The sequence below is a fragment of the Salvelinus sp. IW2-2015 genome, linkage group LG9, assembly GCF_002910315.2.
Source record: "Salvelinus sp. IW2-2015 linkage group LG9, ASM291031v2, whole genome shotgun sequence".
NCBI lineage: Eukaryota > Metazoa > Chordata > Actinopteri > Salmoniformes > Salmonidae > Salvelinus > Salvelinus sp. IW2-2015.
Window position 1 is genome coordinate 2,943,355 of NC_036849.1, and position 17,002 is coordinate 2,960,356.

General features: G+C 42.0%; 1 protein-coding gene across 2 annotated transcripts; it reads left to right on the forward strand.

The window, feature by feature from the left end:
- Positions 1-521: 521 nt before the first annotated feature.
- LOC111968441 (forkhead box protein O3) lies at positions 522-16,970 on the forward strand. 2 transcript variants are annotated; one of them, XM_023993987.2, is made up of 3 exons: positions 522-605; positions 743-1,356; positions 13,400-16,970. In XM_023993987.2, exons 1-3 carry the CDS (start codon positions 524-526, stop codon positions 14,759-14,761), a joined length of 2,058 nt encoding a protein of 685 aa, XP_023849755.1. In that variant the 5' UTR covers positions 522-523; the 3' UTR covers positions 14,762-16,970. The 2 variants fall into 2 exon arrangements, with proteins under 2 accessions (XP_023849755.1, XP_070301184.1); XM_070445083.1 differs by lacking the exon at positions 522-605 and having other exon boundaries at positions 781-1,356.
- Positions 16,971-17,002: the final 32 nt, after the last annotated feature.

The following is a 17,002-nucleotide window of genomic DNA, read 5'->3' on the forward strand; positions in this document are numbered from 1 at the left end:
GCTGGAGATGGCCTTGGAGGTTGTGCTTGTGGTGTGCACCGCTGCTCGGGATGAGGAGAGGGAGCAGAATCACAAGCAGAGCGAATGTTTTATTAATTCGACATGCAACATTGTGTAAGTAGCTGAACTCTTCATTTGTTGCAAATGCTGAAAATAATTTCTCGATGGTAAACCAGTAGCTCACTGGAGGCAGGGAATGAAAGCTCTCGGCGGTGCTCATAGCTACACGGTTAATAAAGGATTTGGGAAGGAAATGGTCAAGATGGCAGCTCCATTTGGAATGTGAAGGTGTGGATTCTTATCGCTAGCGAGCAATTTTTTTTTTAATGTAACCCGCATATTGGAAATAGTAAACAAACACGGAACGCTGTTGATTGTATACAGTAGCTAGCTAACGTTATTCTAGAGGGTGCGCTACACGCCATTCCCAAGATAGGTGATGGAATTCTGTTGGATCACTTAAAATGTCGTATGTATAATAAATCAATTTGTTTACAGACAGACGCTGCAGTAATAAATTCACATGAAACAATGGCCTTTTGAATCGCGCGATCATCAGAGAAAAGACAGTCGACGGGACGCACGTGGAGTTCAATCATCTGGAGGTGTGGAATGTGGACCGTGGACACATTTGACTCATTATGCATGCTTTAAATGAGTCTGGTGATTGATTGCTAATATTATGCATGATAACCAAACGAATAATAGCCTATTATTAATGGAATGCAACTTTGTTGATCAGTGTATACCGAATACAAGCAAGAAACCAAGGAGAGGAATATGGCTGGAGTATCACACAATGAACCACTCTCTCAGGATATTGACATCGATCCAGACTTTGAGCCCCAGAAACGACCAAGGTCTTGCACCTGGCCTCTGCCTCGACCAGAGTCCAATGCAGGGAAGCCCGAATCAAACGATGACAGCATCCCCGAGGAAGAGGATGATGATGTCACAGCACCCAGCAGCTCTAGCTCTTATACTGCCAATAATGTGAATGGTGGCATAGCCATACATCAGAACACAAAGAACTCTTCTAAACACCCATGCTTCACCACCACCACTAAGGAAGAAGTACTAAATCCCACTTCCAAAGAGGGGAATGACGTCGATGGGTCCTCCTTGTCCACACAGACGCATGCTGTCTCAGCTCTCAATGGCCTGGCCTCCCAACCTAGGAAGTCTTCAGCTAGGAGGAATGCCTGGGGGAACTACTCCTATGCGGACCTCATCACCCAGGCCATAGAGAGCTCCCCGGACCAGAGGCTGACATTATCCCAGATCTATGAGTGGATGGTGAGGTCTGTCCCTTACTTCAAGGACAAAGGAGACAGCAACAGCTCTGCAGGCTGGAAGGTGAGCAGCAGGGTGACATCACTGATATGGGATGATGCTTTCAGTAATAACACTGTAACAAAGGCTGTGTGAGTGAGCCCATGTCTTCTTAGTGTGCACTGTCATCTGCAGGTGGCATCTGAGTTGATAAAGATATACAATGCTTTCACTTGGAGTTAATCTGTTTTAGGTAGGCTACATACTGTACATATTGTAGTGAGGGGACACTCGGGGTATTCAATCACACACATACCAAGGACCACAGTATGTTTTTTGGTATAAAGTCTTCCTCCATCTAGACCAGGGATAGGGGTGGGGGCCACAAAAGCTCAACTCATTAGGAGCCGCAAGTGGCTTGCGGGTCTGCTTACCCACATCCATACCCACACGTAGTCAGAGCCGGCCCTATTCTATTGGGGGCCCCACGTGAAATTTGTTGCGAGTAGTGTCCCCCCCCTTGACAGCGGAGATAAAATAAATAACTATATTGTTTTTAGAGTATATTTCCTGCAATTCTACACGGGACGTAGAGAAAATGTTTTAGTTTTTAAAGCAAGTTTGCTGCAATTCTACACATTTTGCCATGGGGCAGAGAGAACAATGTGCAGTTTTAAAGCTAATTTCCTGTAATTCCTGGGGTTATATGGCCTGGGGTGATAGTGTTCTTATAGGTGCTACACATAAAAATGTATTTCAGAAAATGTCCATAATATATATCTGCCGCTAATAGTGGAATGATAGTGTTTCATAGTGTTACTTACCCACCAGTGTTGGGATTGGCTGTGATATTCGCCTATTGAGTTCTCCCGCTGGATTGGCATCTGTTGTCATACTGAGAAAAGCTGTTCTGACTTTGTGGCTGTGTTATCTAGTGGAAATCGCTGTCATTTCCTTGTTGCAAAAATTCTACACTGTTTGCTCAAATTCAGTTTATCTGAGATAACAAGCACTAATAGTGCTTGTTATCATTGTACCATCTAAATCGCTATGAAATATATATTTTCAGTAACAAATATCGTTTTTACAGTTTGAAGCTGGTGGACCAAAACTGAAACCCAACAAATTTTCAAACAACTATAAAAACGATATATTTTTGTTATTGAAAAGATATTTCACAGCGATTTAGATGGTACAATGATAACAAGCACTGCATAGTGTAGGGTTTCTCACAGAAACTGAAATTGAGCGAACAGTGGCGGGTAAGTAATACTGTAAAACAATATCATTCCACTATCAGCGGCAGATATATTATGGACATTTTCTGGAATTACAATGCATACAAAAAAAATGATAACCAGCTGGGATTGGAAAGTGTGTGGCTGCCTGATAGAAACAAGGGATGCCCCATGCAGATATCACTATTGCATGAGGCCCCTCCTGAGTGTAGCCAACACCAACCTTGTCACCCGGCCTATGACAGTGCTGTAATAGAAGCAGATGCATACATACACTGTCATTCAACCCTCTTGATGAAGACCATTCAGAGAAAGCTGGACAATCAGATGCTGTCTCGAGTTTAGGACAGAACCATATAGGCCTACACTATGGCTCTGGTTTAGGAGACTTAGGTTATATACTGTCAGCCTGGGTCCAAACCCGAATTGTTCAGTTTCACTTTACGCTACTCGTACTGTAACACTGAGTGGAGAGTTCCTCTGACTGACACTGTCTTATCAGAGTATTTGCATGTAGAAGAGGCCCTCTGGCCTGCAGGGGATCTCGGCTCAATGTAACAAATTACAACAAACACTTTTCTTGTAAGGAAATATTTGTCAGCAGTTGAAAATTAAACATTTTAATGAAATTAAAACACATTTAGGGTGACCAATTGTAATGTTAGTGGAAGTTTAGGTTGGTGTCCTTTTGATCTGTGTTTATTCATCCGAGCAGTTTTCAGTGACATAATCGGAAACAAAGGCGCAGTTAAACACATTTGTTTCCCAAATGGCATCGTCTTTCCTTTTATAGTGCATTTGTTTTTACTAGGGTCCCGTAGGGTCTGGTCACTACAGTATGTAGGGGAAGAAGGGGGCTCCCGGGTGGCGCAGTGGTCTAGGGCACTGCAACGCTAGCTGCGCCACCAGAGTCTCTGGGTTCGCGCCCAGGCTCTGTCGCAGCCGGCCGCGACCGGGAGGTCCGTGGGGCGACGCACAATTGGCCTAGCGTCGTCCGGGTTAGGGAGGGTTTGGCGGGTAGGGATATCCTTGTCTCATCGCGCTCCAGCGACTCCTGTGGCGGGCCGGGCGCAGTGCGCGCTAACCAAGGGGGCCAGGTGCACGGTGTTTCCTCCGACACATTGGTGCAGCTGGCTTCCGGGTTGGAGGCGCGCTGTGTTAAGAAGCAGTGCGGCTTGGTTGGGTTGTGCTTCGGAGGACGCATGGCTTTCGACCTTCGTCTCTCCCGAGCCCGTACGGGAGTTGTAGCGATGAGACAAGATAGTAATTACTAGCGATTGGATACCACGAAAATTGGGGAGAAAAGGGGGTAAACATTATTATTATTATTTTTTTTTTGTATGTAGAAAGACAACAGCCAATGAAGGTAGTTATTTTCCTTTCATTTCTCCCGAGTGGAGATACTTCTTCATCCACCTTTTCCCATTTTATGAGTATTGTTTTTCCTGGGGAGTATTCATTAGTTCAGGTAGTCCCTCTCATCAGAGGCCTCTCTTCTAGTGCCCTTATAACCTGGTGGTTAAAGGGATAGTTCCGGATTTTGGCTATGAAGCAAACGTGAAGGAAGTTAGAGGTAGTTTCGCACAAAGACTGGTGGCATGCTAGCTGTAGCCGAAGACTACCCGTCTCTGCGCTAAGCAAGTTAGCATTGGCTCGCAAAACTACCCCTAACTTCCTTCATACTGGATGCAGAGACATAAAAATGGTATCTATTAGTTCATCTGAGTCTTGGGAGGTAGATAGATCTTCATTGCTAAAATCCTGAAATATCCCTTTAAGCCTATAATTTTGGTCCGCAAAGGGCTCTCTCTGTCTGGTCTGTTGTCTCTTGCCTCTGTTTGATTCTGGGTATTAGTTTGGCCTGGAAAACCAATCCATCCGTCATGGAATCGAGTCTAATGAAAGCTTCAGCTTTGCTGGATTTAAATGGAAAAAAGAGGTTTGGAAATAGAAATAGTCTAGGTTTGTAATCCTGTGCAACTGTTGGATAGAGGTTGGTGGGTCTAAAGAAATGGAATAATTAAAATGTTGGTGTTTTATTTTTATTTAACATTTATTTAACTAGGCAAGTCAGTCAAATTCGAATTTACAATGACAGTCAAACCCTAACCCGGAAGATGCTGGGCCAATTGTGCGGCGCCCTATGGGACTCCCAGTCACGACCGGTTATGATACAGCCTGGAATCGAACCAGGGTCTGTAGTGATGCCTCTAGCACTGAGATGCAGTGCCTTAGACCGCAACGCCACTAGGATCATTACTATGATAATGATCATAGTTATAACAATAAATCAATAACGAGGGTCTTATTCTGGTGACACGGGCTGTGTCCGAATACCCATACTTGCGTCCTCAATAGTAGGCTGTTTGAATATGTGAAAAAATAAAGCTTAATAGTATACGACATTTTGAGAATCAAATATACTTTTAATGCCTGGACGTCATACTCGTTTCGGCTTTGACAACAGCTGATCAATTAGATATGGGGATGTGCTACCAAAATCAACTAATCAATCAATCAATCAATCAATTTTATTTTATATAGCCCTTCGTACATCAGCTAATATCTCGAAGTGCTGTACAGACACCCAGCCTAAAACCCCAAACAGCTAGTAATGCAGGTGTAGAAGCACTAATAGCGTGAAACAACGCAATGATGCATTCTCAGTATGCAAATATAGAATGTTTTAATAGTATGTGACATTTCGAAAATCAAGTATGGTTAAAATCCCAGGGTGTTATACTCATTCCGGCTCGTCATCTAGTAGAATTCGATGCACACTTTTCCACCGTGCATTGGAAGAGGTGGGCTGCAAGTTCTCTTCAAGTAGCAAACAACAAAACTAGGCTACTTAATTGGGAAGATGTCCAAAGCTTCTTTGGTGGTTTTCAAATGTAGGCTAAGTAGTTTTTGTTCTCCTTAAAATGATCACAAGTATTGCATCTTTGGAAACATTCTTAAAAAAAAAAAAATACAAATCCCAAATTGGATTACTAGTTTCTCACTGAAGTGTTATTTGTTCCCTTGGCCTTCGTCAGAGCTTTAAAACAAAATACTAAACCATCTTTTGATTTCTGAATCTGTCGGCACCGGGGACTCGGGAAATGGCTGCTTTTGAGTTGAACATGTGAATTGTTTTAGTTTTGTTGGCTAGTCTACCTATTTTGTTTATGGATCAAGCCTTAGCAGTCATTTTGATCTCGTTCCCAATAATTAGTGCGTTAGTTTATTATGTTGCTGTCCAGCGGTTCTGAATTTCTGTGAACTAGCCTTTTGATTTGAACATTTAGAATAGTTTTGGTGTGTGTACTAGGCTATTTGATTTCATATAAATGTTACAGCACTTTGGTATCACTAAATATGTCGAAATGGAACTAAATGATCTGTTTGACTTCAGCACTTTTTAAATGGGATAGATGGGCTATATGGTCTACGGTGTAGGTCAAATGTTATAGGCAGACTGAGTAGGCCTATAACTAACCTATTCTATTCAGAGTTTAGGCTGGTTAATGCGATATATGTCTGTTGAATTTGCACTCGGCCCCTCCGCACCTAAGCCAATCAGGAGCCGCTACTGCGTTGTTGCCATGGAATACTGCATACTTTTTACTAAACGGTACGTGCTAAATAGTATGCGCCAATGAGTAAATAGCATGCCGTTTTAAGTATGGTATTCGGACACGGCCCTGATGATCGTTGTTTGACAAATAAAAATATTGTTATCCATAATATCTCCATGTAGATATTTGGTATTTTATTAGGATCCCCATTAGCTGTTGCCAAAGCAGCAGCTACTCTTCCTGGGGTCCACACAAACCATGAAACATAATACAGAACATCAATAGACAAGGACAGAACTACATTAAAAAAAAATAAAGGCACATGTAGCCTACACATCAGTGCATACACACAAACTATCGAGGTCAAATAGTGGAAAGGCGTTGTGCCGTGAGGTGTTTAAAAAATAAAAATAAAAAAAATAAAAAACAGGTTTGCTGTTTATTTGAGCAATATGAGATGGAAGGAAGTTCCATGCAATAAGGGCTCTACATAATACTACGCTTTCTTGAATTTGTTCTGGATTTGTGGATTGTGAAAAGACCCCTGGTGGCATGTCTGGTGGGATAAGTGTGTGTCAGAGCTGTGTGTAAGTTGACTATGCAAACAATTTGGAATTTTAATCACATTAATGTTTCATATAAAAAGAAGTGATGCAGTCAGTCTCTCCTCAACTCTTAGCCAAGAGAGACTGGCATGCATAGTATTTTTATCAGCCCTCTGATTACAATGAAGAGCAAAATGTGCCGCTCTGTTCTGGGCCAGCTGCAGCTTAACTAGGTCTTTCCTTGCAGCACTGGACCACACGACTGGACAATAATCAAGATACGACAAACTAGAGCCTGCAGGACTTGCTTTTTGGAGTGTGTTGTCAAAAAAAGCAGAGCATCTCTTTATTACGGCCAGACCTCTCCCCATCTTTACAACCATTGAATCTATATGTTTTGACCATGACAGTTTACAATCTAAGGTAACGCCAAGTAATTTAGTCTCCTCAACTTGTTCGACAGCCACACGATTCATTACCAGATTCAGCTGAGGTCTAGAACTTAAGGAATGATTTGTACCAAATACATGGCTCTTAGTTTTGGAGATGTTCAGGACCAGTTTATTACTGGCCACCCATTCCAAAACAGACTGCAACTCTTTAAGGGTTTCAGTGACTTCATTAGCTGTGGTTGCTGATGTGTATATGGTTGAATCATTAGCCTACCCGCGCTGTACCTGTGAGCTGTTAGGGCGCAGGTGTGCCAATACCAGAGTAGGCACCTTTTCTATTTAACGCAACAGTTTTTGACCGCTATCGGTAGAGTTTAAAATGCGATAAAAACACATTGAACTTTACATTTTTATTCGGTACCTGAAAACTTAAGCGAGAAAGTGCACACAATGTACTATGTCATCACGCACTGATATTTATCCACAACAAGTCAGTTTGGTGGAAACCCACCACTGGTGGGAAAATGAGCATACTTTCTTTATGCAGATTTATGAATATTCACATGAAAGTCTGTCACCAATTGGATGGGAACCTAGCTAGTCATGGAAATAGTCACGCAACAAACCACTTATGATTACTTGTGGGTGGCTCACACTGTTAAGGCGTCCGCATGCTTCCCAGCCGAAACAGTTCAGAAGAGTTTGTGTATATGTTATGACGTCATTTTGTGACATTTTAGTTCGTTTAGGACATCGGTAAGGTTTTTTTTGTTACTGTTAGGGCACACAGAATTTTTTTCTTGAGGCAAGCCAAAGTCGGTTGCCGAATTCTACGACCCTTCGTCGGTGATTGGTCAACAGTAGGGATTCTTCAATAAAGTCTTTGTGATTCAACGAGAGAGATTTTTTAATTGAGAAATACTGCACCAAACATCTTATGTAAAATTGTGTGGTTATGATCTTGGCAAAAATGTCAAAATTACAGATTTATTGAGTTGGATTCATTCTAATTATTTTGAGGAAGTGTATGCTGGCTACGGCGTCTCAAAATGGACAAACAGTACTATTGACGCTTTTTTTCTAGTTTTTCAAACGACGATTCGGCTTGCCTCCAGCCAAACTGAAGCATGCTGACGGCTTTAGAGATCACCATTTAGGTCTTAGTTTCAATAGGTTAGTTCTATTCTTCTATTGACACTATATATCTGGTACAGTAGTATACTGATACTCTGTACACATAGGAAGAGGTTTAGACTGCATATTAGGGAGGGGTTTAGCCTATAGTTCTATGGTCAGTAGTTCATCTCAGCTATTAGACAGTGTGGCATTAAGGAATATAAGATTTAGACTGTCTATCTGTATCGGCTGAGCTGGTGCAAGGTCGGTGCATTATGTCCTTTATGAAGAGTGGTTTGGGGCTAATCGTTGACGTTGTTAATCTATACAGTAGGTAATTCGGCTCCCACTTTGATAATAACGCTATGTTTTATGCCATACATTAGTGCTTCTGTTCAACCTTGAATATACTTTTATTTAGCCCTGCAGTCAACCCAACATGTTTCATACATAACTTACCTATTTAGTGCACATTTGTTCTGAAACATTTTGTTTGTAAGTCTTATTTTTTACGGAATGGATGCATTATGCCAGGTTGCTAGGCAATGCACCCTTTGCTGTAGCTATTGTCCTGGTACAGTGTTATGGGTCTACCTACTATGGTTAGTTTACAATCAATGGGAGTCTTGCCATTGGCTGCTGTGCTCCATACCTCCATCTTTTTTTTTTTTTGGCTGGTGGCCCGAGCACAAGAATCAGAATCAGCTGACTGGAAACTATGTAGGTCAATGTGTAGCAGTAAGAGGGAGTGAGAGATGGGACCGAGAGAGATTGATAGCGAGGGAGAAATAGAGGGTGTCTGAGGGAGAGACGGGGATGATGTGAGCGGGGCGAGAAATAGAGGGGGAAGAGGCGTGCTGCTGGTTTACTCTGGATCTGGCGTTGCTTTGTGTAGACTGGAAGAATTCTGGTGTCTGTGTCGGTTTGTCTCTCTGTCTTCACAAGGAGGCTTTGGTCAAAGGCTGCTACCGGCTGCTGCTGTTGTATGACAGAGTGGGGGAAGGGAGCGCCGCAGTGGGTGCTTCTAGTTCTGTCTTTTTACAGAAAGCACTGCATATTGGGCTCCCACTGCATCTCAGTGCTAGAGGCGTCACTACAGACCCTGGTTCGATTCCAGGCTCTATCACAACTGGCCATGATTGGGAGTCCGGCGCACAATTAGCCCACTGTCGTCCGGGTTTGGGCCAGGTTAGGCTGTCATTGTAAATAAGAATTTGTTCTTATTAACTGACTTGCCTAGTTAAATAAAGGTTAAAAAAATATATATTTTTCTAAAAATATAGAGATCACATTCTACTTGCAATTATACATGGGAAAATACAAATAATACAACAATGTATAGATTTAGATCTGAATGAGGTAGGTTTGTGTAACCTAATCAGCTAAATTGATACAGCAGAGTATTGCGATATCTTGACTCCAAGTATCAAAAATAATTGATGATGATAATAATAAGTAGTTAACTCTAGCTAGCGCTAGTCAGCTGTACCTGTGCCAAAACTCCAGAATTTCTCGTTCTCTAGCTTGTTCTCTATCTTCTTTTCTTTTTAAAATGGTGAGCCAGCACGTTTCCAGCACTTTTTTAATATCTATGTCTGATCACAACTCGTTTTCTCATGGCTCTCTCTTGTCCCTCTGCAGCAGACATGGTGTGCAATATCTTTGGCAGTATTGTACAGTTGAAGTCGGAAGTTTACATACACCATAGCCAAATACATTTAAACTCAGTTTTTCACAATTCCTGACATTTAATCCTAGTAAAAATTCCCTGTCTTAGGTCAGTTAGGATCACCACTTTTATTTTAATAATGTGAAATGTCAGAATAATAGTAGATAATTATTTATTTCAGCTTTTATTTCTTTCATCACATTCCCAGTGGGTCAGAAGTTTACATACACTCAATTAGTATTTGGTAGCATTGCTAGCATTGCTACCCAAGTTAAACAATTTAAATTGTTTAACTTGGGTCAAACGTTTCGGGTAGCCTTCCACAAGCTTCTCACAATAAGTTGGGTGAGTTTTGCCCCATTCCTCCTGACAGGGATGGTGTAACTGAGTCAGGTTTGTAGGCCTCCTTGCTCGCACACACTTTTTCAGTTCTGCCCACAAATTTTCTATGGGATTGAGGTCAGGGCTTTGTGATGGCCACTCCAATATCTTGACTTTGTTGTCCTTAAGCCATTTTGCCACAACTTTGGAAGTATGCTTGGGGTCATTGTCCATTTGGAAGACCCATTTGCGACCAAGCTTTAACTTCATGACTGATGTTGCTTCAATATATCCACATCATTTTCCATCCTCATGATGCCATCTATTTTGTGAAGTGCACCACTCCCTCCTGCAGCAAAGCACCCCCACAACATGATGCTGCCACCGTGCTTCACGGTTGGGATGGTGTTCTTCGGCTTGCAAGCCTCCCCCTTTTTCCTCAACATAACTATGGTCATTATGGCCAAACAGTTCTATTTTTGTTTCATCAGACCAGAGAACATTTCTCCAAAAAGTTCGATCTTTGTCCCAAGGATCATTTGCTCCCAAGGATGAACCAGACTTGTGGAGGTCTACAATTGTTTTTCTGAGGTCTTAGCTGATTTCTTTTGATTTTTCCATGATGTCAAGCAAAGAGGCACTGAGTTTGAAGGTAGGCCTTGAAATGCATCCACAGATACACCTCCAATTAACTCAAATGATGTCAATTAGCCTATCAGAATCTTCTAAAGCCATGACTTCATTTTCTGGAATTTTCCAAGCTGTTTAAAGGCACAGTCAACTTAGTGTATGTAAACTTCGGACCCACTGGAATTGGGATACAGTGAAATAATCTGTATGTAATCAATTGTTGGGAAAATTACTTGTGTCATGCACAAAGCTATAGTTTGTTAACAAGAAATGTATGGAGTGGTTGAAAAATGAGTTTTAATGACTCCGACCTAAGTGAATGTGACCTTCCCGACTTCAACTGTATATAAAATGGCAGTATTGAATCGCAGTACATATAGAATCGTGAGAATCGCAATACATATCGTGTCAGCACCTACACTACCGGTCAAACGTTTTAGAACACCTACTCATTCAAGGGTTTTTCTTTATTTGTACTATTTTCTACATTGTAGAATAACATAAACACTATGAAATATGGAATCATGAAGTAACCAAAAAAGTGTTAAACAAATCAAAATATATTTTATATTTGAGATTCTTCAAATAGCCACCCTTTGCCTTGATGACAGCTTTGCACACTCTTGGCATTCTCAACCAGCTTCATGAGATAGTCACCTGGAATGCATTTAAATTAGCAGGTGTGTCTTGTTAAAAGTTAATATGTGGAATTTCTTTCCTCAATGCGTTTGAGCCAATCAGTTGTGTTGTGACAAGTTAAGGGGGTATACAGAAGATAGCCCTATTTGGTAAAAGACCAAGTCCATATTATGGCTAGAACAGCTCAAATAAGCAAAGAGAAACGACAGTCCATCATTACTTTAAGACATGAAGGTCAGTCAATACGGAACATTTCAAGAACTTTGAAAGTTTCTTCAAGTGCAGTCGCAAAAACTATCAAGTGCTATGATGAAACTGGCTCTCATGAAGACTGCCACATGAATGGAAGACCCAGAGTTACCTCTGCAACAGAGGATAAGTTCATTAGAATTACCAGCCTCAGAAATTGCAGCCCAAATAAATGCGTCACATAGTTCAAGTAACAGACACTTCTCAACATCAACTGTTCAGAGGAGACTGTGAATCAGGCCTTCATGGTCGAATTGCTGCAAAGAAACCACTACTAAAGGACACCAATAAGAAAAAGAGATTGGCTGGAAAGAAATTCCACAAATTAACTTTTAACAAGGCACACCTGCTAATTTAATTGCATTCCAGGGGACTACCTCATGTAGCTGGTTGAGAGAATGCCAAGAGTGTGCAAAGCTGTCATCAAGGCAAAGGGTGGCTATTTGAAGAATCTTAAATATAAAATATATTTTGATTTGTTTAACACTTTTTTTGTTACTACATGATTCCATATGTGTTATTTCATAGTTTTGATGCCTACACTATACAATGTAGAAAATAGTCAAAATAAAGAAAAACCCTTGAATGAGTAGGTGTTCTAARACTTTTGACCGGTAGTGTAGGTATAGTGATATCGTATCATGGGGTCCCTGCCAATTCCCAGCTTTACAGCTAACCACAGTCATACCCACAGAGGTTGGCATGTTGCAAAGTCTTATCAACCTTGCCAGGCTAAGTAAAAGAACGACTGATGAGTCGTGCATTAACAGTTCAGGAAAAGAGAAGCATGTTTCACTCCTGACTGGATGATAAAAGTGTGTCACTGCTTAGTTTAATCCTGTAATTGGCTTGGAGCGAGTCAGTGACCGAGGGGTTTTCGGGAAGTTTGATGTCAACAGACCAAAACATTGACCCATATTTAGATATAGACAGAACAGCCCACTGACCCATAGGAAAGAATAGGCCGGTTTGGTCAGTGATCTATCTCGCATCACAAATGTCCAGCTTTGCATAGTAGGCAGACGTATGCATATCAGATTTTGCTAGGCAAAATGGTAGAGGCACTTAGGACTACCCTTGAACACTGACACATATCCATACATCTCTCATTAACCCACCCCTCTCCAAGCCCTGGTGCTGCAGACCCAGAAATGACTTACTGCATTTTCTCCTCTCCCCTGCTCTCCTTTGCTTCGCTCTGTGGCAGGACTCCCTGTTAGTGTAACCTGAATGCACAGACAGACTCCAGCCCTTTTAATTTAGAAGCTACATGGTTGAGAATATCTCCAGGGAAATATGTTAGACCTTTTACAGCAGCAGACAGAAAATAGGTCACAGCTGCATTGGAATACTGTATCTCCCAGAATGAGACCCACACATTGCATAACTGCAGTGTAATAACCCGTGTGTGTATAGTATTGTTTTCTCCCTTTACTTTGCTTCTCAGCTTTATGTCCAGTGTGTATGTATGATTGAGCAGAGGCTTTTTTTTTTTTTTTTTACAGGGGTTAAGTCTCCATATAAAAAAATTTTGGGAGCAATTTTACCACCAAGAATCTTTAACATCAAAGACGATCCACAAATTTGCATCAGGGATTAAATCAATACTGCAAAATTCACATGCATTGGGCTCTTTCTCCATCGAAAACATGTTTTATGTATTGTTGCTCTTAAACCTGTGTAGTAACACTGTAATTAACAGGTAACAATATTTTATTAACCTCCTGTTAAAGTGTCACACAAAACTAACCCTTTCCTCTATCTCCAGAACTCCATCCGACACAACCTGTCTCTCCACAGTCGTTTCATGCGGGTGCAGAATGAAGGAACGGGGAAGAGTTCCTGGTGGATGGTCAACCCTGAGGGCGGGAAAGGCGGCAAAGCTCCACGACGACGGGCCGTATCCATGGACAACAGCAACAAGCTGATCAAAGGTGCTCGAGGCCGCGCCGCCAAGAAGAAAGCATCTCTAGGCCTACAGGCCGTCCAAGATGGCAGCTCCGAGAGTTTATCCTTATCCTCTAGCTTGTCCAAGTGGACAGGAAGTCCCACGTCTCGCAGCAGCGACGAACTGGATGCCTGGACGGACTTCAGGTCTCGCACCAACTCCAACGCCAGCACAATCAGCGGGCGCCTTTCCCCCATCCTGGCCAACCCAGAGCTGGACGAGGCGCTGGATGACGACTCCATCTCTCCCCTCTCCCCCATGCTCTACTCCAGTCCCAGCAGTTTGTCTCCCTCCACCGGCCCCCTAGGTCTGGCCGACCTGGCCCTCACTATGAACCTCAATGACGGGCTCCCTGACGACCTGATGGGCGACCTTCTGGACAACATCAGCCTGACGGCGTCCCAGCAGCCCCTGGGGCAGGAGGTGGAGAGCGGAGGACCCAATCAGATGGGGAGCTCAGTGTTAACCTTCAGCTGTTCAGGAGGTAGTAGTAGTCTGGGCATCCCATCCTCCGGCAGCTACGGGCCTCCCATCTCCATCTTCCAGCTCAGCCCCCCGTCCTCCTCAGTGACCTCCCTACGCCAGTCCCCCATGCAGACCATCCAGGAGAACCACCAAGCTTCCTTCTCCTGCCTGTCCTCTCGTTTCAACCACCACCACACCCTGCAGGACCTGCTGAGCCTGGAGACACATGGCAGCCATGTCAGCGACATCATGCTCACGCACTCTGACCCACTGATGTCACAAGCCAGCGCCTCTGTCACTTTGTCCCAGAATTCCCGGCGGAATGCCATGCTGCTCCGCAAGGACCCTATGATGTCATCAAACTGGGACGGTGCTGCGGGTCTGAATTCCCAGACTTCCTTAATGCCTGGTTGGCGGGCTCAGGCTGGCTTGTCTACACCTAACAATGAAGTGTTGTGCTCAAGCAATGACTTGGACCAGCAGGCCAAGCAGCTTCTCCAGCACCTACCGTCTCCCAGTAGAAACTCTTCTATGCAGCTTGGTGGCTCTGGTACCAACAACAGCACCTCTGAAAACCCATTTCAGTTGATCGCTCCGGACCACTTTCCCATCCCTGACGATCTGGATTTGGACGTGTTCAACAGCAGCCTGGACTGTGACATGGACACTATCATACGTAATGAGCTGATGGACGCTGACTGCATTGATGATTTGTGAGTACAGGCCCGGGACTGTGGAGCTCTGTTTAGTCTCTGTGTTGGGAGTTGAGACAGTAACGATCAGTATTATCAGTGGGATTTTAGTAAATGTGAAGTGAAAATGTGAAATAGACACTTATTTTAAGTCTCAGGGATTTATCCTTATGTGGTGATTAGTAAACACTGATATTAAAATGAAATGTTATTTTGTTTTTTTTACCCTGCTTCCCATGTCATATTTCTTAACCATACATTAACCAACACAATATTTTTGCCAAACCAGCCGTCAGTCCAGTGTGGTTGACTGCCTGTTTACATCTAACAAGCTCCAGAGAATGTTACCATTATTTTGTATATACTTGATTCAGCTTTTGATGCTTTTACCGGTATGTTCTCAGCAGAAAAGAGGACGAAAGAAATAAGGAAAAAGAGCAATTGTGTATTTTTGAAACGCCTGGCATCAAAGAACCATTCCATGCACCTGTATCATAGAACATTTAGTTTATAAATGTTTAACGTCATCAAATGCAAGGTTATCCACATGGTGTTAATTGTACTGTATGTATGTGATGTTTGGTTAATTTTCTTCAGTGATTTTGGTATTCAATACTCCTGAGCGAATTCTCTGCTTGTAAAGTTGCAATGTCACTCTGCACTATAACATGGCCTGTATTCAATAAAGCATTTCTGAGTATGAGTACTGATACAGGATCAGTTTAGCCTTTTAGATCAACAGTCCTACTCTAAGAAGCTTTATGAATATAGGCCCAGGTGTTGCTTGATTGTTAGTCCTTATAGCAATTCACGATTGCTCTGGAAATGCGATCCCGATGCTCCGTATGGAGGTTTTGACGCGATAGTGGAGCCTCTGGAGGCTTGCAGAGGCCAAATCGAGCTCCCGCACCGCATTGCCGTGCGCCTCCCAAATGTTGTAATAATACGGAGGGCTCCGTATAGCTCTGCATTGACATGATTGGTCGACGGTACATGGGGGCGGAAGGTGCTTTATAAACACATATTAACTTCCTTGACAACTTCCGACAGCTCTGCGAAGTGCAAGATGTCTGAATGCTCTGACTTCTGCGGAGGCAGCGTCGCTCTAAACGCTGTACGGCCATTGCAGATGTTGGATTGACCATGCAGAACCTTTAAGGAAAAGCGTTGTAAAAAAGGACTGGCAGTTGCATGGTAGCATACCATTTAGATAGCTGTTAAATAGGGAACAATTACAGTACAATATCTTCTTGAATATTGCCAAATCTTTTCCACATTCAAGAAATAAAACATTGAAAATGTACTTTGTTCAGCCCGCGCTTTAGTAGAAATAAGGGATAAAGTACATTTCTAAAGGCAAAACAACTGTCACTAATTTTAACAATGGATTTAACTCATGGTTTTCCAATATACTTTGTAAGAACAAAAAAGGGTCAACATAAGCGTTAAGTTTACAATCTCATCCAATGAGAATGGATCTACTTTGTATTTTTACTTATTTTGAACACCCGAAGGAATTACAGTTTACAAAACTCCTATATATTTTTTTTTTACATTGGATTAACATTTACTCATGCTAAATATTGACATCTAGGCAAAGCCTGAAATATCAGGTTATTGAAAAGCCCATTCCATACAGAATCAGAAGCAATAAACTCTTTTAACATTCTGTTTTAAATTATTGCCCCAAAAATAATATAATGTAAATATTTTGAGCCGATTTCTCACATGGAATAGGATTAAGTGAAGAGATTATTACCAAAATTTCGAGTCAACATACATTGTACAAGCTTTACGGGTGTCCTATGCTATTGTGTTGAAAATGTTAGGAGTTTTAATGACTCCTTATTTTCTTGACATCTTTGTAACTCTTAACGCTACCAACATAGGAGTTCTATGTAATAAATGTAGATGGATTTAGACTCCTGATACAACATATTTTGGATTTGTTTCACGATGATTAGATATTAACCATTTGACTGGCTGGTTTTCTGCTGAATTTTTTGTTTGTTTTGTATCATCATTAAAGTAATATTGCAGTATTATTTCTCGTACTGTAGATCACTCACTGCCTACCTATGATCTTATTAACCTTGCTGGTCCTAAATTACGTCACTCTACTTGATGTTTGTTGGCATTCCCTTATGTATTTTCACTTTGGATGATGTAACGTAGGTCTAAGAAATGGTGCATGTAAATAAAAGCTTTGTGAAGCACTATAATCGTCTTGAAAATGTGTCTCGGTCTTTTATTGTATTGAATATTT